The sequence below is a fragment of the Phyllostomus hastatus genome, unplaced genomic scaffold (genome assembly GCF_019186645.2).
Source record: "Phyllostomus hastatus isolate PE091 unplaced genomic scaffold, TTU_PhHast_1.1 phas_contig_209, whole genome shotgun sequence".
In the NCBI taxonomy this organism is placed as follows: domain Eukaryota; kingdom Metazoa; phylum Chordata; class Mammalia; order Chiroptera; family Phyllostomidae; genus Phyllostomus; species Phyllostomus hastatus.
Window position 1 is genome coordinate 9,739,178 of NW_025333735.1, and position 24,177 is coordinate 9,763,354.

At 37.5% G+C, this 24,177-nt stretch overlaps 1 protein-coding gene and 1 pseudogene across 5 annotated transcripts in view; both read right to left on the bottom strand.

The window, feature by feature from the left end:
• MIGA1 (mitoguardin 1) overlaps positions 1-14,326 on the bottom strand; it is a 72,394-nt gene extending 58,068 nt beyond the window's left edge. For 3 of the 5 annotated variants that reach the window (XM_045835542.1, XM_045835541.1, XM_045835538.1), the window contains exons 1-2: positions 14,245-14,326; positions 10,144-10,257 (exon numbers count right to left, since the gene is read on the bottom strand). In XM_045835542.1, coding sequence (XP_045691498.1) covers positions 10,144-10,242 — 99 coding nt within the window. In that variant the 5' untranslated portion in view covers positions 10,243-10,257; positions 14,245-14,326. Of the gene's footprint in view, positions 1-10,143; positions 10,258-10,518; positions 10,543-14,244 lie in introns of those variants that run through there. The other 2 variants (XM_045835539.1, XM_045835540.1) reach the window with 2 other exon arrangements.
• Positions 14,327-20,498: 6,172 nt separating this feature from the next.
• Positions 20,499-21,193, bottom strand: LOC123816407 (annotated as a pseudogene).
• Positions 21,194-24,177: the final 2,984 nt, after the last annotated feature.

Consider the following 24,177-nt stretch of genomic DNA (forward strand, 5'->3'; position numbering starts at 1 on the left):
CCAACTAAGGAGACAGGGGTATTTGGAGAGAAAGGGATTAGGCGTGCACACTGGTACACAACAACAAGACACAGCAGAACATAGGCAAGAAGTGGTTAGCTAGCAAGGTTGGAAAATTGTCGGAGACTGAGTATGCACTGGTAAGAGAGAGTGGAGCACCCCCCTGTGGGGGTGAGGAGATGTGCTGCAAATGTAGAGTAATTCTTACTTTTTGCAGCCTTATCTTCAGGAATCCCACCAGGCACTCACAGAAAAGAAGACAAGAGTCCTAAAAAAGTCTCCCTAATGGTGTAGAACTGGGGAAGGGAAGTAGCAGTTTCTGTGGAGGGGCATGTATTGATTACATCAGGATCCTTCTCCTCTATCAGCACAAAGGTTGCTCCTTTTGTTAAGCCCCAAACTATGGGATTCAGTGTTACCTTTAGAAGGAAATTTATACCACTATATGTTTATATTAAGAAAAAAGAAAGATATCAAATCTTTAATCTGAGTTTTCACCTTAAGAATCTAGAAAAAGAGCAAGTCCAACATAAACCAAAAAGACATTAAATAATAAAAACTAAACAAAAATTAATGAAGTGGAAAACCAAATCAATAAAATCATGAGCTGTTTTTTTTTAAGATTCTATTTATTTATTTTTTAGAGAGGGAAGGAAGGGAGAAAGAGAGAGAGAAACATCAATGTGCAGTTGCTGGGGGCCGTGGCCTGCAACCCAGGCATGTGCCCTGACTGGGAATCGAACCTGCAACACTTTGGTTCTCAGCCCGTGCTCAATCCACTGAGCTATGCCAGCCAGGGCTTCTTTTAATGAACAAAACTTCCAGCCAGTCACCTCAATAAATTCAAATTTATAAAAAAGCCCTGGCTGGGTAGCTCAGTTGGTTAGTGTTGTCCCGATGCACCAAAGCTAGCTGTAGGTTCAATCCCTGGACAGGACACATACAAGAATCAACCAATGAATGCATAAATAAGTGAGACAACAAATTGATGTTCCCCCCTCCTCCCTCTCCCTCTAAGATCAATAAATAAAATTTTTAAAAAGGAAAAAAGAGAGGGCAAGAAAAGACATTAACAAAAGCAGAGATGAAAGAGGGGTTGTTACTGAAGACCTCACAGATATAAAAAGGATAAAAAAGGATTATTATGAACAACTCTATGCCCAGAAACTCAACAACGTAGATGGAATGGTTCAGTTCCTTTGAAAGATAAAAACTATCAAAATTTACTCAGAAAGAGATAATAATTACTACTACTAAAGAAATTGACTGTGTAGTTAAAACCTTCTAACAAAGAAAACCATAGGTCAAATTCTACCAAATATTTAAGGAAGAAATATCAATTCCATTGAAAGAAGCAATACTTCCCAATCATTTTATGAGGCCAGCAAGATATTACAAAAATAAAAAAAGACTATGTGTTGTTAACTGTTGAGGCTGAATGTCAGGTACACAGGGGTTCATTATATTATTCTGTTTTGTACATGCTTAAAATTTTAGAAAATAAATTATTTTTAAAATGAAAATAATTACTATAAACTTTCAAACTATAATGTAACAGTAGAATAAAAATATTTATTTATTACCATTTAAAATATATGATCATATGTAGAAACGTCCTATGAAACTCATAAAAAAGTACTAGAATAGTGAGCTTAATGAAGCTGTAGGGTACAAGACCAGAATGTAAAACTGTATTTTCATAAACTAGTGACAACCAGAAATTAAAATTTTATTTTTTTAAGATTTTATTTCTTTACTTTTAGAGAGAGGGAGATAAAGGGGGAAAGAAATATCAGTGTATGAGAGATACATTGACTGGTTGCCTCTCACACACCCCCAACTGGGGATCTTGCCTGTAACCCAGGCATGGGCCCTGACTGGGAATCGAACTGGTGACCTTTCAGTTCACAGGCTGGCATTCAATCCACTGAGCCACACCAGCCAGGGCCAGAAATTAAAATTTTAAAAATTTACAATAGCATCATAAATTATGAAACAGTTAAGGATAAATCCGACAAAATGTGAAGGACATGTACCCTGAAAACTAACAAATAATGCTGAAAGAAATAAAGCAGAAACAAATGGAAAGCTGTACTATTTATAGATTGAAAGACTCAATAAAGATATCAATTGTTCCCAAACTGAACTATAGGTTCAGTGTAATCCTAATTACAAACCTAGCAAGTTTGTTTTGTTTTGGGTAGAAACTGATAGCTGATCCTAAAATTCATACGGATATAAAAAGGATCTAGAATAGTCAAAACACTTTTTATAAAAGAAAATCAAAGTTGGAAGACTAACATTACCTTATTTGAAGACTTACCATAACACTACAATAAACCCTGGCTGGTATAAACCCAGTGGACTGAGCACTGGCTTGTGAACCAAGGGGTCATCAGTTTGACTCCCAGTCAGGGCACATGCTTGGGTCGTGGGCCTTCAGGTTCCCAGTAGGGGGCACTTGAGAGGTAACCATACATTAACATTTCTCTTCCTGTTTCTCCCTCCTGTCCCCTCTCTCTAAAAATAAATAAATAAAATCTTTAAAAAATAAAACTGCGATAAATAAGACAGTGTAATATTGGCATGAATAGAGACAAATAGAGCAATGGTACAGAACAGAGAGTACAGAAACAGACCCACACATATAGAGATGACTGATTTTTGGCCAAAGTACAAGAGCAACTTGGTGGAGGAAGGAGAGCCTTTCCAACAACTGGTGTGTGGGAGGGGGGTGCGGCGAGCGGACTGGTGATCCATATGCAATAAAATGGAACTTCAATCTATGCTTCGCACCATATACAATAATTTGCTTATAGATCACAGACCTAAACATAAAACTTAAAATTATAAAAGTTCTAGAAGAAAGAATAGGAGAAAATCTTTGTGATCTTTTGTTAGGCAAATATTTTTTTGATATGACACCAAAGGCCTGATCCATTAAAAAAAAAATTGACAAATTAGACTTCAGAAAGAAACCCTTTTACTATTTAAAAGGCACTGTTAGGAGAATGAAGACAATCCACAGACGAGAAGAAAATAGCTGCAAATCATATATATGATAAAGTAATTGTATCCAGGTCATATGAAGAATTCTCAAAACTTAGAAAACAAAACAAAAACTTTAATGGGCAAAAGCTTTGAAGACATATCAACACAATATATAAGGATGACAAATAAGCATGTGAAAGCATGTTCAACATCACCGATCATCGGGGAAATGCAAATTAAAACCACAGTGAGATTCTACTATACACCTATTTTAGAATCACTAAAAAGACTGGCTATGGTCCATCTTATACCAACGATACAACTGCTTTGGAAAAAGCCTGGCATTTTTTAAAAAAAACTAAACATATACCTAATTGATGAAATTTAGTCATTCCATTCCTACTTACCCCAAGAAAATGAAAGCATACATCTCTATGAAGACTTGTACAGGAGTGTTCTTAGCAGCTTTATTTATAATTAAAAAAACAAAAAAAGGAACAACCCTAATGTCCATCAATAGGTAAATAGATGAACAAACTCTGGTACAATGGAGTACACTTCTGTAATAAAAATAATTAACTATTGATACATATATAGATCTCAAAATAATTGGGATGAGTGTAAAAAGGGAGCCAAAACAAAGTACATACTGTATGATTCCATTTACATAAAATTCTAGAATACACAAGCTAATCTGCACTTACAAAAAGCATCAGTGGTTGCCTAGGACAACATGGGGGGGGAGGTGCAAAGGGAGAGAATACAAAGGGGAACCATATGGAGGTGAAGGATATGTTTGGAGGTGATGGATATGTTCGTATACATATATGTCAAAGCTTAAATTGCATACTTTAAATATATACAGTTCAATGTCTGTCAATTTTACCTCAATAAAGCTCTTTTAAAAATGTAACAATTGTTTCTATACATAAATCCAAAAGAATTGCTCATTTTCTGATATACCAGAAATGATTTACTTCCACTTGCCATTAGCATTTGGCCTTAGGAACTACGATCTAACAAAAATTTAAAACTATCCTTACTCTACTTGTCTTCCAATTCTATTTAAATTCCTCTAAAACTATCATGAAAAATTAAAACAGTACATGAGTATTAAAGTATTCCATACTGCCTCAGATTTTTTTCTTTTCACAAATTATAAGAACTATTCTCTCCAATAATGTCTTTATTACAGCATTACCAAATTTTTATTTCTTGCCATTTCTATGTTTTTCCCTCTAGAATCATAGCAGTGTTCCCTCCAGTGTTCATAGCAACCAAATGCGATTTGGGGAGGAAAAAATAAAACAGTTCCTTGAATTCGGATGCTAAAGATCCAATAATAAAATACATTCTAAAAACAGCACTATTAGATACAGCTTACTTTTCATATTTTTATATTTTATAAACTGCCACCACTTCATTATAAAAAATATTCTTCTTAGTTCAAATGTAAAAATTAGTATTTACTGTACTCATAAATTTAAGATAAAATTAAGACCTCCATAAAGAAAATAATCTATTAACACAGGCCCAGTTACAGCAAAGTGATCATGCGTTTTTAATTCAGTGTCCAAGGCATTGAAGTTAGAGAACTATTATGAAGCATAAGTATAAAATTAAAACTACTCTGTCAGACATGTAATGTGCTTTATCAACATGAATTCAAATATAATAAAATCAATTAACTTCTGTTAAGATCTAAATTCTGTTTATGTCATGTATTCTTTTTATATAAAATACCCATTAAAGTTTATAGTCCTAATCTCATGAAAAAAGAAACCTTTTCCATGACAAAAATAAAGCACATTTCCCAGGGAAAGATGTTTATCATAAGTAATCTAGACAACACAAGGTTGGAAAGTCTCTACTATTACTCCTGCCTATCACTTTTCATTTGTTACTTTTTGTCTCTATAGGAAAGTCAATTTCTTCTGTATTATTGCCTAGAACACTGGAAATACTAATACAGCATCTCAGAATCCCAAAACTCAGAGGGGCTTTTTGAAGTGATATAGTCCATTTCCTTACCTCCAGACAAAATGAAAACTAGTCATGTGTCCTATTCATTCAACATGCATTGAGCATCAACTTATGGGCCACACACTGAGAATACAAAAGGAATAAGACACTGTTCCTTGTGCTCATATTTCACAATCCTCCCCACTCCATAACCTGACACTACTGTTTAATGTTCTTGTCAAGTTTTCCTCCCTCATCTAATGTTCTCTGGAAACAGAGAATAATTATTTAGTTAATAGTTATTTTTCTACTCCTTTAAGTTTAATGTAGTAGCACACCTTTTTTTTTTTTTTTTGATGAGGGTTCTAAGCACAGTAAGGGCAGAGACTACGTATCTTGCTCAATACTTTGTAACATGACTGAAACACAGTGATGCTTAATAAATATATTTTTAATAGATCTCTGGAACTTGCCACATGTCACACGCTAACTGTAAACTCTGGACAAATGGTGATACTAGTATCTTTCTCATAGGGTTGCTGTGAAAGGAGATAACATACACAAAGTAATATCTGACACACAGCAGACATTCATAAAAAGGTGAGCTCTTAATATTTTATTTTAACAAACACCTTATTTTGGAATAATTTTAGATATACAGAAAAGTTGCAAAGACAGTAGAGAAAGTCCCCATATTATTCAGGTTTTCTGATATTAACATCTTATATAACCAAAGTACTCTTGTCAAAACCAAGAAATTAACATTAGTGCAATATTATTAATATAAACTTTATTCTGATTTTACCAGTTTTTCCACCAATTCAGTATACCACACTGCAATTAAACAGGTTTTTAAGTGCTCAGTTAATTCTTAGTCTCTCTCAACCAACACTCTGAATTTGGACAATCAACTAAACTTCTTACCCCTTCATGCGTGGTTTCCAATGGAAAAACAGTTTGTTTTTCATGATACATGTAATATACCAAAATAATCCTTAACAAAACCACAGAAGCTGAAAAGACTTAAGCATTTTGTTTAGAGTATGTATTCATTAAGTAAAAGAAAAAAACACTTGGAAAATGCATTATTCTTTAAATAAATGACACAGGGTCACAAAATAGACAAACAAAAACAAAGATGAGTGGGATGCTCACTCACTCATCTTTACTGTGCGCTGGACACTAGGTTTTTCATCCCTTTTGTGGATGATAAAAATTGGCTTTGAAGAGGTTAATTTGCCAAAGTTATTCAATCACATAATTCCAGGTCTGGAATATGAATCAAAATGCATCAGACAAGATGTGTTTAAACCCATGCATGTTACATATCTTGTGCTGAAATAATTTCAGTCACAGTGACATATCTCATTGTGCAATTATATAACTGAATCACATCCAACATGGATTGTCAATTTTTTGGAGGCTGAACTAATGAAGAAAAAATCTCATGTCTTTTCTTAAATAAAAAGTCAGCCCAATTCTAACACAACTGAACTGTCCAAATAAGAACTCTGAGCATTCCCTGACCAGTGTGGCTCAGTCTGTTGGGCATTGGCCTGCAAACTCAAGGGTTGCTGGCTCAATTCCCAGTCAGGGCACATGCCTGGGTTGTGGGCCAGGTCCCCATTTGGGGGCAAAGAGGCAACAGATTGATGTTTCACACACCTATGTTTCCCTCGCTTTCTCCCTCCCTCCCCCTCTCTTTAAAATGGTCCTTTCTTGGTCCCTTGATGGTATTCAAACATATAGCCTGCTCTCTTAGTACATATAGCCTGGTCAAAAAACTATTTCAGTAAATGTTAGGCAGTAAATATTTTGGGCCTCTGGAACATGTGGTCTCTACTGCAGCCACTTAATTCTGCTGTTGTAATGTAAAAGCAGTCCCAAATAATACATTGCCAAATGAACATGGCTGTGTACCAATACAATTTTACGTACAAAAACAGGTGCTAGCCTTGAGTAGTCCCATAGGCTGCAGTTTGCTGACCCACTTAGTGCATTCCATACCATGGAATGAGTTTTAGATACTAAGTACCATTACTAAGAGTAAAGAATGTATCTTTAAATTTACCCCAAATTCTTTATATTATTTTTTAAAAATATTCCATGGAACAAGTTGGACAATAGTTCTGGCCTTAGAAAATTACTCCTAGGATTGAAAAGCAGGTGGTATAGTAGAATCGGCATGGCAAAGGATACAAAAATAATTCATAAAAAAGAAATATAAAGAGCTAATAAAGTTTTTTTTTTATTTCTAGGCTGCAAAAAAGTAGGCTTTGTCAAATATTACTAGTGAGATTGTGAGTTGGTATAGCCAATCTGGAAACAATTTACCAATGCTAAAAAAAAACAATAGCAAAACCTTCAAAATGTTCACACACAACTCGAATTGCTCTTAAATCTATGAAAACATGCTCAACCTAACATGTAACAGAAATAAAAATTAAAACTATGGTGATATACCATGCTTACCTATCATTTGGCAAAAATCCAAAAATTTGGGGAGTATAAAACAATGCTGTCCCTGTAGAGGGCAATTTAGTAATATCTATCGAAGTTCAAATACATATATACTCTTTGACCCAGAAATCCAAAGTCTAAAAATTTATCCTATACCTGCATGAATTGAAGTATATCAAGGTTCTTCACTTACTCACTGTGACATTGTTTGTAATGATACAAAATCAGAAACAACCCAAATGCCCATGCATATAGGCATTATGTACTACAGGAATAAAAAAAGAAAAAGAAGATCTACATATAGCATTAACATGGAAAGACATACAGGAAATAATAAGAACAAAAATACAGGAAGACTGCTATGTTACAGAATGTTACTTTGTATAAGAAAGAGGAGAAAATAAAAATATATAATTGCTTTCGCTGATATTTGGATAAAGAAACACTGTAAGATATGATGAAGTGGAAGGAACTGAGACAGAGTAAAACATCCCCATGTAGGTACAGGTACTTGTGCGTGTGGTTTTTATTTCTGAACCATGTAAATGTATTAGCTATTCAAATCATAGATTTTAAAGACTAATATTATTAAATACTTTAGTATTATTTTAAGGATTAAATAAGTTGGTAAATGTACCTGGTTTAAAATATGTAGCACAGTGCTTTACGCACAGTGGGGCTGCTATATCTTGTTGCTGGTCTTTTTAAATGTCATCCAAATGGTATGATAACATGAACAAATAAAAGAACAAATACCAAATACTTAATATTTTCACCTCTAGGAATCTACCTTAATAGCAATCTAAATATTGGACAAAGATTTATATATAATGAACTGCTGAAACCCCAAAACACAAAAATAGAGAAGCATTCAATAAGCTATAGTATCTCTATATTCATAAATAACTTTTACTGACAGAAAACACTTTCAAAATATACAATTTTATAATCTCAAATGTGGGCACTGGGGCAGTGATGGGGGGCAGAGAGATATATGCAGAAATAAAAGATGCAAAGAAAGTATAAAATATGCTTTTATAGACAGATCGTTGGTAATTTTTATCTTATCTTTAATCCTTTTCCATATTTTTCAAATTTTATTTTAAGCATATTATCCTAAAAGGAAAGAAAGAAACGAGGAGAAAATGTGTTTCAGGATCAAATAGGTACAAGTTCAAATCCCATATTATAGATGAAATTTTAGGTAAGTTTATTAAGCTCTTGAAACCTCCAGATCTATAAAATGGAGATATCCAAATGCCAGGGTTATTTTGAGGGTTAGCGACGTTATGTGTATAAATTACCTAAAATTGTCTTAAACATAGTGAATGCTAAGCAGTAATTACTATTATTCTCACACATCTATACAATATCCTTCCCATATATAAAATTATACTATATACATTTTATCCATCTAAGAAACTATTCATTTTAAGGTGCAAGCAGGTTTTAGAAATGTTGAACTGATCATCTTGTATTTGATAAAACTTGGTGGAATTCTGGTGAACTAAATGCTACTTTCCTTGTATATATTTTTATTCAATACAATAAAATACAAATTGTACTAGAAGCAAGTATTAAGAATAAAAGAACTGTTGTCACAGAAGATATACAAATGGATAATAAGCACATGAAAAGATGCTCAATGTCACTAATCATTAGAGAAATGCAAATGAAAATCACAATGAGATACTAACTCACATCCATTAGGGTGGCTACTATCAAAAAACAGAAGATAAGAAGTGCTGGTGAGGATGTTAAGAAACTGGAGGTCTTGTACACTGCTGGTAGAAATGAAAAAATGGTGCAGTCACAATGGAAGACAGTATGGCAGTTGTTCAAAAAATTAAAAATAGAATTACCATATGATCCAGCATTTTCATTTTCAGGTACATACCCAAAAGAATTGAAAGGAGGGACTCAACTAGATAGTTGTACAGCCATGTTCATAGTAGCATTATTCAGACTAGTCAAAAGGTGGAAACAACCCAAGTATCCAATGATGGGTGAATAAATAAACAGAATATAATGTATACATACAATCAAATGTTAGGCAACCTGGAATAAAGGGAAAATTCTGACCCATACCTCAATATGAATAAACCTTGAGGACATTATGCTAGGTAAAATAAGCCAGTCGCAAAAAGACAAATACTGTATAATTCCACTTATGAGGTATCTAGAGTAGTCAAATTCTTAGAAACAGAAAGTACAGTGGTGGTGTGAGGGGCTACTGGGAAAAGGAATGGAGAGTTGCTGTTTGATGGCTGTATGTAGAGTTTCAGTTTTAGAAAATGAAAGAGTTCTAGAGATTGGCTGCACAACAATGTGAACATACCTAATGCTACCAAACTGCAAATTTTAAAATGGTTAAAATGATGAATTTTGCATTCTGCACATTTTACCACAATGAAATAAAATTAAAATTGAGGATTTTAAGAATGAGAACAAGTCAATTTGAATAACAATTCACTGAAAATAATTGTAATGGACAGTATAAATTCACTTAAAATAGGAAGATGTTTTTAAAGTAATACAATCTCCTTAAAGAGTTATGAATATTTTAACAAAAAAAGAAAAACCAAAATAAAGAGCAGGTTTTAATCTACTTTAACAAACATTTTGACTAAACCATTTAAAACTTCAATTAAAATTTAAACACTATAAACTAAATATGCTCTGAGCAATAAACTTATTATTCAATTTTGTGTTACTTTCATTATTTTTTACCTGGGAGAGAGAATAGTACCAAGACAGAGGACGCTCAAATGCTCTTAATGCTGCTGTCTTCAAGGAAAACTGTGATTCGCTTACTGTTTCTTCTGACATGACTCCTCTTCTAATCTTCGTTAAATGAAACATAAAAATATATTAACCACAAAGATTTCTCATTACTCCAAATTAAAATTATAACTTTATCAGCTTTTTTTTTGCAGTTAATTATTCATGATATTACACTTAGCTGAAGAGAATAATGTTCTGAGGCAAATTTACTTGAGCTAAATATTTACTTATTAATCACCAAAGCAGCCAAAAAGAAAATGAGTTAGATTTTAATTTTGACTTCAAGTAGTAAATTTTCCTTAGAAAACTGCAGGTTCTCACCCTGACTGGTGTGGTTCAGTTGGCCAGGCATTGTCCCACAAGGCAAAAGGTCTCCGATTCAATCCCAGTCAGGGCACATGCCTGGACTGCAGGTTCAGTCACTAGCCAGGGCATGCTGGGGCACGTCAGGGCATGATGGGGCACATAAAAGAAGCAACCCATCCATGTTTCCCTCTCTCATCAATGTTTCTCTCCCCCTTTCTTCCCCTCCCTTCCCCTCTCTCTAAAAATAAATAGGAGTTCTGGTCAAGATAGTGGCATATGTTAACAGGGCTCACCTCCTCGCACAAACACAACAAAATTACAATTAAAATACAGAGCCATCACTCAGAACCATCAGAAATCGAGTTGAATGTAAGACTCATAACTACAGAACTAAAGAAACTACATCCATCTAGAGTGGTAGGAGACAAGAAACAGGCTGGTACCACATCCCTATGTGGTGGATTAAAATCTGGGAGGGATATTTCGGCAGCAAAGAGTCCCAACCCGTACCAGCCTCCCCAGCCCAGAGTTCCAGTGCCAGGAAAATAAGCCTCCATAACTTTTGGCTGCAAAAACCAGTGGGGATTAAGTTGGTGGAAGAAACTTTGGAGTCCCAAGCAGTTCCACTTCAAGAACCCATACACAGACTTACTCAGATACACTCCCTCTGAGCTCCAGCACTGGGGTAGCAGCTTGAAGGCACCAGTGGCATATAAGGAGGAACTGAAGTGACTGGCATGAAGGTGAGAGCTGAGGGATAGCTTTCTCACAGACAGAAAGCTGGGGAGAGGCAGTTGCCCCTTTTCTGAGTCCTTTGCCCACAGAGCCACAGAACCAGCAGGCAGGTGCCACATCTGAGACTCCATCAACCTGCTAACACGGTTTGCCCTGCTCTGGAATCCCGTGAGACTCCCTTCCTCAATTTACAGGCCCACCCAAACTCTTAACTGTGACTTTTCTATATGAGTGACTAGTCTTGGCTCATGCTTCACAACTTCCTAAATCCTATCAAACAAGCAACAGTGAGTCTCAGTAAGCTCCTAGCCCTCCCACCTCTGGTTAAGTGACCCTGGACCCCACACTAGCCACAGCCAGCCTAGATTCACAGCTTGGCTTCACATGGGAATCTCCAAGCCCAGCATTAGTAGCAGACATCTCAGATTGCTTTATAGCTCATGCAGGGTGGCCCAGGGAAAACACAGGTGAGGGTTGACCTTGCCCTACACCACCAGGGATACCCAAGAGCCTGCACATCCAGTGGACAGGTACAGCCCACATCAGAGCACCACTGCCCTGCCCCTGCACAGTTGACCCTCCATGAAGAACGGAGGTAGGTGGTCAGTGGTCACAGCCAGTCCTTGCAGCTGACTGGCTTGGGTAAATCCCTACCATTGACCTGACAACAGCAATCAAAGCTCAACTATAAGAGGAGGATGTACTCAGCCCATACAGAGGGCACACCTTGAGTACCAAGCTTGGGTGATAGGGGAGGCTGTGCCACTAGCCCCTATAGGACACCTACTACATTAGGACATGTTACCAAGACAGGGAGTCATAGAAGATAGCAGCTCTACCTAATACACAGACAAACTCAGGAGGCTGCCCAAAAGAGGAAACAAAGAAACATGGCCCAAATGAAAAGTCAGATCAAAGCTCCAGAAAAAGAGCTAAACAAAAGAGAAATAAGCAATCTATCAGATACAGAGTCCAAAACACTGGTTATATGGATGCTCAAGGAACTTAGTGAGGACCTCAACAGTATAAAGAAGATTTGGTCAAAAACAAAGGATTCACTAATTTATATAAAGAACAATTACAGGGAAACCGTAGAGTGAATAAAGCTCAGAATCAAATCAATGACTTAGAACATAAGGAAGCAAAAAACATCCAATCAGAACAAGAAGAATCCAAAAAACTGAGGATAGCATAAGCAGCCTCTGGAACAACTTCAAGCATTCAACATTCACATCATAGGGGTACTAGAAGGAGAAAAGAAAGAGCAAGAAATTGGAAATCTATTTGAAAAAATTATGAAGGAAAACTTCCCTTATTTGATGAAGTAAAAGTCATGCACGTCCAAGAAGCACAGAGAGTCCCAAGCAACATGGATGTAAGAGGCCCACTTCAAGACACATCATAATGAAAATGCCAAAAGTTGAAGAGAGAATCTTAAAAGCAGCAAGAGAAAAGCAGTTAGTTACCTACAAGGGAGTTCCCATAAGACTGTCAGCTGATTTCTCAAAAAAAAACACTTTGCTGTCCAGAAGAGATTGGCAAGAAATATTAGGTCATGAAAAGTTTTTTCAGAACTAGAGCCTAGATTGATCTACCCAGCAAAGCTATCATTTAGAATCAAAGGGCAGATAAAGAGCTTCCCAGACAAGGAAAAACTAAAGGGGTTCATCATTACCAAATCATTATTATATGAAATGTTAAAGGGGCTTATTTGAGAAAAAGAAGATCAAAACTACGAACAATAAAATAACAATAAATATGTATCTATCAACAATTGAATCTAAAAAAACAAACAAAGCAAAAAAAGAAGAATAAAGACAGAATCATGAATACCAAAAGCATCTTGATGGTTGCCAAATGGGAGAGTGGTGTGGTGGAATGGATGAAGAGGTAAGGGTAGAAATAGGTGGGTACAGAACAGTCATGGGATGTAAACTACAATATAGGGAATGGAGTAGCCAAACATGAACAATGGTGGGGGGATTGCCTGATCAGGTGGGTGGGTGCTGGGTAGTGGGGGAAAAAGGAGAAAAATCAGGGCAACTGTAACAGCATAATCAATAAAATATAATAATAAAAAATAAAATAAAGTGAGGAAATAATTCCAAACTCAGTCATTAATAACTGAGTAACTTTTAAAAGCCAGTCATTTCAGGTGCTTTCATAAGTATTAATTAAAAGAAATATGAAGGTAGTCTCATAATTATTCACATTTGTGGAGGGTGTCTAAAACGTCACCAAAAATTGTACCCATGTAGTACAAATTATTACTCGCTTCTCTCCATTTTAACCACTGGAGAGTTAAAAATAAGTGTGAGAGTTTGTGTGTTAAACATCCTAAAATTCTATTCTACAACTTGGATTTATAATTCAAGCAAGAATGAAAGTCTGAAATACCTTCCAAAATTTGACGTGAAGCATAAATCTGTACAACCGGGCTATGAAAAGAGGCAGCAAATATGCTTAGTTGCCACAATGATAAAAAATAAAAATACTAATAGAAGTCCGTGCAAGTGCAAAACCTTTTAAGAGTCAACCCGCAGTGAAATAAATGTTAAATGACTTCATTTACAGAAGGGCTCAGGCTGACAATCCGCCTGATGCTAAAGCATCTTTAAAGGAAGAGTAATCTTGCCCACTCAAAATCCCCTCCCTGCTCCAATCAGGGGCATTCAAGCAGAAACTTGGACCCGCTGGCTGCCCCACCCCCTAAGGGACTCCCCACCTCCCACCGCGCTCTCCCCGGCAATCATCCCTTTCCTTTACCAAAAGGACCAAAAAAGGAGCTTCCTCTCGGCTTTACGGACGTGAGACCTCCCTCGGGATCCGAGTAGTTGGGAGCTCACCCTGATTCAGCGTTTCCCTTGCGGGCCTCCCCCTTCTCCTCAACACAAGGGAAGACCCCCCACTTTCCGCTCCCCGACCTGGCACTCTGAGTCAGGAGGATAAGGCCGGTGCTGGGACCCTACAACACCCTGCCCCACCTGCCACTTCAGTACAGCGTACCTGACACCGGAGGCAGGTGCAAACGGCCCACGCCTGCTGCCAGCTGCAGCCAGGAGCTGAACCGCAGCAGCCTGGCCGCCAGGGCGGAGTCCTTCCGGGGTCAGGAGTAGGAAGGTGGAGAGAAAGTGGCGAGGTTGTATAGCCTTTCTGCGTGAGGGGCTACGTGTGAAGCAGCTTCCGCCATTTTTGTTTAGGGTAGAGCCCCTACGCTCTGTTCCAGATACTAGGTTAGCAGAATTTCGTCCTTTTACAATGCTGTCAAAAGCCGGTATCCTAGTTCGTAACCTTTTGTGGTATCTAGGACCATTCTGCCAATCTGGCGAAAACTATGGGGACTTTTACTCAGGAAAATGCACATAGACCCGTGCTTATACATTATTAAAAGGTGTGTGTGTGTGTGTGTGTGTGTGTGTGTGTGTGTGTGTAAACACTCAGCTGAACACTGAGTGTTGTGGCAGGTGAGCTTGTAAATTACCCATCATGAAATGTGGGCAAAGGTGTTGAAAGAGTCTTCAAAAAAATTCATCAAAGCCCAAGACAACCTCTCACAACAACCCAGTTTTTTGGTTATTGTTGTTTGTTTTTTGGGGAGCCAACTTCATACATACTCAGATACTCAAAACCAATTCATAGATCCCAGATTAAGAACTTCTACTACTAGAGACCCTCAGCCTCAAAACGAATGAACATTAAGAAATATTCCAACCCTGTATTGATGATGAAGTTATTGATTTAAATTCCTCTTTAGTTTTTCTCCACATTTCCTACTAAATTAACCTACCAAGTAATGTGTGAATATGGCCAACTACCAGGGGTTAGGCGGGGCTCTGAGGTTCTGTTTAATACATAGTAAACTACTGGAGGGGAGGACAATAAAACAAGTTGCTGTTTCTATATGCAGTCCTAAGCCAAAAGAATCCATCAGGACTCTAGATTTAAGAATTATTATGCTGAAAAGCCAAAATAATTTTGTAAGGACAGTTAAAACATGAGATCAAATGTTACTATTCCAATCTAAGGAACTAGAATCAACAATTCTTCCTGATCGTTTTCAAAATTTAGTCAAAATGAAAAACGGAGAATTACAATACCAATATGTGATGTTACTAGATGAAAAATAAGTAAAAATGCACAGATTGAGTTCTATGTGGAAATATTTTACATTTATAGACTAATTAATTCTCTTGACAGCTGAAGAACCTGGAATTTGTAAGGCTATTTTTATTTATTCCTCCATCTTCTTTTCTGCCTCCTCCTGAATTCCTACAAATTCCAAATATTCAGTCTAATGGGAAGAACAGTAATAATGATGACTACCACTTAAAGCAACTTGTCTAAGAACATTATCCTCTTTTAATTCCACAATAAACAGAGTAATATTATTACACACTGAATATAAATGTACTCTTTAACAGGAGAATAAGAAATGCCATATTCCATTTTTTTAATCAATGTAATTTACTCCAAGACTCCCTTCTTCTGGGTTGCCAGAATATTCAATTTTATCATTATTGGGTATATCAAAATTCTGTTAGCCACAAGGAAAAAAAATAGTGGTTTATATCATAGGATAGGCAGCAGCTGGACATAGTCTTATATTTGGACTTACTGTCTTCTGGTATTCTGGCCCAGGGGAAAAAATGGGACTTGGAGTAATTATAAAGGTTTGCCCTTTCCCTAAACAACCAAAGCCATCATGTAATATTCACCAAACTAGGGGGTGGAGTTCATAGAGTAGTATTAGTTGTTTTACAGTTCTAACACTGAGGTTCTTGCTACATCAACCACTAATGAATTTGGAGGATCTTACATGCATATTGTCAAAACAGTGCTATGGGGTCAGACTGCCAAAGTTTGAATCCTTTCTCTCTCATTTACTAAGTATGCCGTCTTAGGCAAGGCATTTAATCTTATTATGCCTCAGTTTCCTCATTGGGTGTTGGGAAGATAAATGTAATAATAATTGTAAATCACTAAGATTCTTAGGTAAGTTTTTAACTTGAATTGCTTATATCTCCATAGATTCTTTTTTCCTTTGTAGTCCTACGTGTTTTGTTTTATGCACATAGAAACATTACTTTGAGAAGGAGGTCCATAGTCTTCACCAGAATGTCAAAGGGTCCCTTGATACCAAAAAATGGTTAAGAACTTAGAATAATGCTGGCAAATACTTTTAAGATACGTAGAATTTTAAGTAGGCTTTTTCATGTCTTTTGGCAGAAGCTTCATTGTTAAGAAAAATAGATTCCAAGTGCCTTGAGCATTCTAAAAAATGATGCTAGACCTTCCACGCAGTATATGCTAGAATACAAAGCCCATTTAGGAATCCTCAGTCCTCATGTACTTCCAGGGAATGAAATGGCAAAATTGATTTAAAATAAGACTGGAGAATGAAAATGCCTTGGAGGTAGTTTCCTGGAGTGCTGTGCATTTCCCTTCTCCTTACCCAAGAGTGAGGAGGAGAGAGTGCTTATCCCATCCTATCCCCACCTCAAGTTAAGCAAAGGAGCCTTAAGAAACTTAGACAACTTGACCTTTGTACACATTAGTTTATGTCACTTGGAAAAAGTCTAAAGTCAATAGACCATCCAAAGAGGCCTATAATGGCAAAGCAGAGAGAGAAGGTTGCAGCAGAAGTGTCCTGTACTTGTAATTTTACAAGAAAAATTTTCTTGTGGGCCATATAAATGCCACATAAGGTAGCCAAACTTGAGTTATCTTAAAAGGTTGTATTTTCAAACCCAAAGCTAAGTGGACCATCTAAGTGGTTAGCCACAGATTCCTCCCCCCGCCCCCAACTGTTAGGAAATGAAATGGAGTGAGGTCCTCAGCAAGGTGAGCAGTCACTGAGGAGCCCACAAAAGGGCCCTGTAAGGAAAGAGCCAGCATTCAGGAGTGGGCCACAAGAAGAAGGCACCAAAGTCAGTTTTAACTACACTGATTGGGTGTAGTTGATATTTTATTTATGATATTTAGGATCACTGCTCACTCCAGCTGAGACAATATATGGTCAATGTACTTCGTGAATTATTGGTGGAAACAGCACTTATCAAGTAACAACACTAAACGTGACCAAAGTCTAGCACTTTGGGGAGTTAAAAACAATTACCTCATCTAAGTTGATGCGTTCTTTTAGGTAATTCATATATCCAATTTCAGTACCTTTTCCATTATCTACTAAAACCTGGCAGAGTCCCCAGAAATAACCCAGAGCCTCCTTTCAAATCCACACAATACCCTGGGGCTTCTACTGGCTACTGTTATTTTTGTTCTCACCACCCAGACAAAAGTGTTTGACAGGACTCCCCTACAAGTCAGTACTAAGCCAATCAAGGCATCTAAAGCTCAGAGTATGGTTCTAAAGGCTAATTTAAAGCATCGATTCTATTCACATCCAAATATTGCAGATTCAGTTATTCAAAATATTAAGCATATGAACCAGTTCCACTCCTAGATAATAGCCAAGAGAAATGAGAACATATAGCTACATAAAAACTTGTAAGAATGTGCTTAGCAGCATTATTCATAATAGCTAAAAAGTATAAACGACCAAATGTTTGTCAGCTGATGAGTTGATAGATAAAATGTGTATAAACATTATGGAAAATTATTGGGCCATAAAAAGGAATGAAGTACTGATACATGCTACAACATGGGTGAATCTTGGAAACGTGTTACTTATTAAAACAGCCAGCCATAAAAGATTACATATTGTATGTTTGTATCGATATGAAATATCCAGAATAGGTAAATCTCTAGAGATAGAAAGTAGGTTAGTGATTGGTTGCCTCAGGCAGAAAGGTTGGGAGGAAATGGAGATGACCAATAAAGAGTATGGGACTACTTTTTGAGGTGGTGGAATGTTCCAAACTTAGACTGTGGTGTTAGTTATGCAAATCTGTGAATATATTAAAATATTGAATTGTATACTTTGAGTGTGTGAATTGTAAAGCATGTGAATTAAATCTCAAGTTGTTACCCTCAAAATTATTATCGCCATTTCTTAGATCAAAAAAAAAATCAAGGCTTAAGGAGACTATGAAAATGGTACAAGAGGTCTGAGGCCAGTGAATGACCTGGAGCACACTCTCCCTTCACCGCCTCAGCAGCTGTCAAAGCGCTGTGCCACTCCCCTGACAGGCATGTGGTCTGGGAGGCATTTACATCAAAATAGAAAGTGAATGGTAAACAATACAAATGTTGTCCTAGTAAGAGCTTAGATAAATAAATTTATTCTGAAGATCCTTTAACATAAAAAACAACAAAATTAAAATTCAACTGCATGGACAAGATTTCCTATTGCGCACATTTAGAAATGGCATTTTGAAAGTAAAAAAAAAAGGTGCTATTTCTAAACTGAAAAAAATGAAAAGAGCTGCCTGCATCTACCATCTATATATTTAAATGATGGATATTTCAAAAAGTGTAAGAAAATTACCCTCTCCCCATGTTAGAAAATATATTTTATATTTTTCACATTTTCATATTCATTCATCTTTTTCAACAGCAAGTTTATTGACTGATCCATTTCCTACATTGTGCCATGTGCTAGGTACTGGAAATACTAGAATGAGTAAGAAAAATCCCTGCCTTGGTTCAGGAGATGGAAAAGTGAACAAATCATTGCAGTGTATAATGCAGTTGACTCCTGAACAACAGGAGTTGGAAATGCAAAGTTGCATTTAAACATGGATTTCTTCAATATAGCTGGCTCTCCTCATCCTCAGGCTCTGCACCCCCAGATTTAACCAACAGTATTTTCAGTCCACAGGTGGGAATCCATGTATGTGGAGAGACACCTACATGCCTTGTTTAATGCCATTTTATGTCAGGGACTTGAACACCTGCAGATTCCCTATTCTTGTAGATTCCCGATTACCCCAGATGTTTAGGGTTGGGGAAGGTCCTGGAACCAATTCCTTTCAGATATTAAGGAATGACTATAGTTAAATTTCAGAAGAATCAAAAGTTATACACAGGGTTTTCAACTGCATGGGGGTGGGAAACCCTAATCCTTGCATTTTTCAAAGGTCAACTGAAATGACATTACAATGTACATTTATTTTTTTTTCATCCCACAAGAAGCCATGATTTTATTAATGATAGAAGTGTTACACATTTCAATGCAAGCTGAAATTACTCTTTTGAAATACCAAAAAAGTTTCTTATTTTTAGATGGTTACATTTTTTCCCCTTTTCCCAGCAGGAACTTTTTTTTTATTGTTGTTCAAGTACAGTTGTCTCCATTTTCCTGCCACCACTTTCCCCCAGCCTACCCATCCCCACCTCCCACCCTCCATCCTTCCCTCCTTTGGCTTTGTCCATGGGTCCTTTATACATGTTCCATGATGACCCTTTCCCTTCTTTCCCCTATTATCCTCCTCCTCACTCCCCTCTGGTTCCTGACAGTTTGTTTTTTATTTCAATGTCTCTGGCTCTATTTTGCTTGCTTGTTTGTTTTGTTCATGCGGTTCCTCTTATAAGTGAGATAATATGGTATTTGTCTTTCACTGACTGGCTTATTTAATTTGGCATAATGCTCTCCAGATCCATCCACACTGTTAATGAAAGGTAGGAGTTCCTTCTTTCTTTCTGCTGCATAGTACTCCATTGTGTAAATGTACCAGTTTTTTGATTCACTTATTTACTAATGGGCACCTAGGCTGCTTCCAGCCCTTGTGCTGCTATGAACATTGGGGTGCATAGGTTCTTTTGAATTGGTGTTTCAGGATCCTGAGGGCATAATCCCAGCAGTGGAATTGCTGGGTAAATAGGCAGTCTTATTTTTAGTTTTCTGAGGAAATTCTATACTGTTTTCCACAGTGGCTACACCAGTGTACATTCCCACCAACAGTGCACTAGGGTTCTCTTTTCTCCACAACCTTGCCAGCACTTATTGTTTGCTGACTTGTTTATGATGGCCATTTTCACTGGTGTGAAGTGGTATCTCATTGTGGTTTTAATTTGCATCTCTCTGATGACTAGTGATGCTGAGCATCGTTTCATATGTCTCTGAGCCCTCTGTATGTCCTCCTTGGAGAAGTGCCTGTTCAAGTCTTTTGCCCATTTTTTAATTGGATTGTTTGTCTTCCTTGACTGGAGTCATGTATTCAGAAATCGAAGGCATTTTTGTACACCAACAACAAAATATGAGAAACAAAAAAAGAAAAAAACAGGAAAAAAATTCAATTTGCTATAGCAACAAGAAAAATAAAGTATCTAGGAATAAGCCTAACCAAGGAAGTAATAGATGGTTACACTGTTAATTCCATAATGGCATTTACAATATTATTACTGCTGTTCTTCAGGACGTGGACTACCTTCACTCTGGACACATTTGCTTGTGACAGGACCAATTTTATGTCCTTAACTTCCACACCTGTTTCTTCAACCTCTTTCTTTCACTCCCCTCTTGTATAGTTGGAGGCTGTGCTTTCTTGAGTGTTTGAGACAGCTTCACCTTGAACTTTGAATTTCTTGGCAGCTGCTAGCTATGCTTGCTAGGATAAATTTTTTATTTTGACTCCTCCCACCCCCAAACTATGTAAGTATCTGAAGCTGGGCTCTTGTAGACATCTGGTTTTGGGATGACAAGAGGATATTCTCAGATTTCTGCATAGGGAGCCTAGTAACCCCTGTAACCTGTCGAAGACCTATGGACATAGCCTTCTGTGCCTTCTTTTTCATTCCAGCTATGTTTTGCTTTACTGAATGGTTCTTCATTGATTTCAGCTGCTGCTGCTGCCAGGTGGGCTTGCTGTGTGGTTGCCTCTGTGGAATCTTGTTCCTCCAGTTCTAGCACTGATCCACCACTGTCAGATTCTCTTTCAGACTCTGCTGCAACCCAGGACTGTGGCAACTCTTGCTCTGAAGAAGGGATGGTTTCTGTGGCTTCATGGGGCAGTTTGTGGGGTAGGTGAGGGGAACGTGGAACCAAGGAAGAGAGCATGCAAAAGCCTGCCCCACACCGATTGTAGAAGGTACAATTTACAATTTATAACCAGCAGTATGATATCACTAGAAAATACGCCATAAAATGCAAGGAAAGGCCCTCAGGTACTAGAAGAGTTGAGGAAGTCTTCTCCAAAGTGGTGGCTCTTGAGGGATGAGTGGAGTTCACCTTTAAGAGGAAGTACAAAGGGCAAAAGGGAGTTCTAACCTTAGGGTTAGGGTTAGGGAAAGCAGCACTAAATAGGAAAGGCACAAGCAAATGTTTTGCCTTTCAGGAAAACATGATATAGATTAGAATAGTTGAAGGACAGGGTATTTGATTGGGTGTAATAAGCGATAAGGTAGGAGGAGTAAATCTGGGTCAAACTAAGGCTATGAAGAACTAGAATGAAGCAAACAGGTTGCCTGGGGCACACAATTTGAAGAGGTGCTCTGTGGTTCAGTCAATGCAAGATTCTTAGATACTGCAGCTAGGCAACATGCTTGTCTCATCCTAGGCCCCTGGTGAGAAAAAAAAAACCAACAACTCTGATGCAACAAGGAGCCATTGAGGGTTATAAGATTGGATTTGTGCTTTAGAAAGAGTTGTGTTCAGAAGTATAGCCCTGGACTAGAATAAACTGAGACTAGAGTCAGAAAGACATGCTAGGGAACTACACACACACACACACACAACACACACAACACACACACACACACACACACACACAATACAGGTAAGAATAAATAGGATCTGTACAGGGGAAACTTCCAAGTTTCCATCCCCCATGTAGTCATTTGAAAGTCTACTGATTATATAAAAAGTGTTGAATAAAATAAAATTAAAAACTCTACTGACTTTATCTCCTGAGCAGCTCTCATAGCATCTCCACTGCTAGACCCTTCCTTCCCCTTTTCTGAAATCAACAACAGTCTGCCTGTAATCTATGTCAGTCTTTGCTCTCCATGTAATATAGCAATCTTACCATGTTGCTTCTTTTCTCAAAGTTCTTCTTGGATCTCTAGAGGAAAAAGTTTACTTACTAGACAAGGCCACTCTGATCTGCCTTCTCTGTCTAGTCTGTCTTGTTTTTCTGCCATCAGTCTCTGCTCTTGTAATACTGAACCCTTATAGGTTCCCAAATTTAGCATATTTTCTCTTGCAATATGCCTTTGCCTACGTTCTTTCATCTGCCTAAAAATCCTTCTTCCTTTAGCCTATTAGGAATCTTTTTACTCAGCCTTTAAGCCAGTATCAGTTTTTTATAATATTGGGTTGACTTGGCTGTCTATTTTATCTCTTGGAAACTTCCATTTTATCCATCCACATAATTGTCAGTGGATCTTCTTTGTTTTTCCATGACTTTGATCTTCTGGCTGAATGCTGCTGGTGAAGACAATAAATGCATTATTGGGGATTTTTAAAACTAGGAACTCTGTTCTTGGAGAAAAGTGTAAGATGGCAATTTTAAGAAATGAGCAATGAAGAGATCATGAGGCAGTCCTCATAATGTTTGAGTCCCTGTTTCTAACTATTCTTCCTTGGAGTCCATGAGCCAATAAATCCTCTTTTTGCCTACGAGTCTTTTAACTGGTATGTCTCAGTTCTCTGATGCACTTCAGTAATGAGCTTACAGGCACTTCAACAATGGGTTTACACGTAGGCCCAGACAGTTATTCCTGCTGGAAACTTCTAATTGCAAGCATTCTTGTCTATTAAATTCAGTGTACTGTCATTTTTGAATGATCTGATCTAATAATCCAAAAAAAGTTTGAGAAGCACTAGCCTAAGCTAAAGCAGTGATTCTCATCAGGGGGTGATTTTGCCCCAGGAGGACACTTGTGGATATATGAAGCCATTTGTGTTTGTCTCCACTAAGAGAAGGTGTTACTGGAATCTAGTGGACAAAGGCTATGGATGATCTTAAACATTCTACAATGCACAGGAACCATACTCCACAACAAAGAATTATTTGTCGTTCAAAGAATGACACTCCCAAAGTGTCATTAGTGTCATTTTTGAGAAGCATTGAGGTAGAATAACCCAAACCCTTACCCTAAACTAAAAGTGGACAAATGATAACTGAGATTTTTGGGACAGGTTCCAAAATTCAGTGCCAAACACCTCCACATCCCTATGAAGGTACCACTATGGGGGTGGGGTGGCTTCATCTCAAGCCAAGTCTCAGGGGCTTTAAGAGGACTGTTTTAAAAAGATGACATGTGTCCCTTGGTATCTTAGAGAGACAAGACTTAAACTGATTCACATTCGAAAAGTCCTAAGTCAAGAGACTTAGGCTGCCTACAAGCAGAAGGTGCATGCAGGGCTGATTGGGAACAGCCTATACTTCTGTGCAAGATACATGTGATTTTTGTGGACCAAGTAAGAACTCCATGTAAGAGAGCTGGACTGGATCATTCTGACAGAGACTGTCCGTCAGGACTGCTTACATGGTGAGGTGATTCCCACTTAGGGATGGATTCTGAAAAGCAGAGCACTGAGGTATGTCATAAGATACACCAGAAGGTAAATTGCTGAGCTTACAGACTGTAGGTCAGGGTTCCCTGGTGATGCATTGACAAAGACACTCCATAAGACAAAGGGTCAGTTCAGATCCCAGAGGCACTGACATCAGGCTAAAACTATTCTGGTCAAAAAAGATTCTTTCTGTTCTAGTGATCACCAACCCTGAGGGACCCAAAATGAAAAATAGCCAGGAAGAAGGTAGAACAAGAAGGCAGAGAACTTTTGAACCATATGAGTCTGGGATTTTTGACACTGTACTAGATAGAATTTTTTAATACCAGGAAAAAAAGCCATTTTTTATTACTGAAAATGACTGGAGGACTTTTTACTGGAGAATGACTGGAAAGCTAAAGGCTTTGTGTAAGATTTTGTCTTAGGGGGGTGGGCTGGGATGGGGGTAAAAGGCACTGTACTTGAACAACAATTAAAATAAAAAAAAGATTTTGTCTTAGGAAGACAGAGAGATCCTCAGAGAT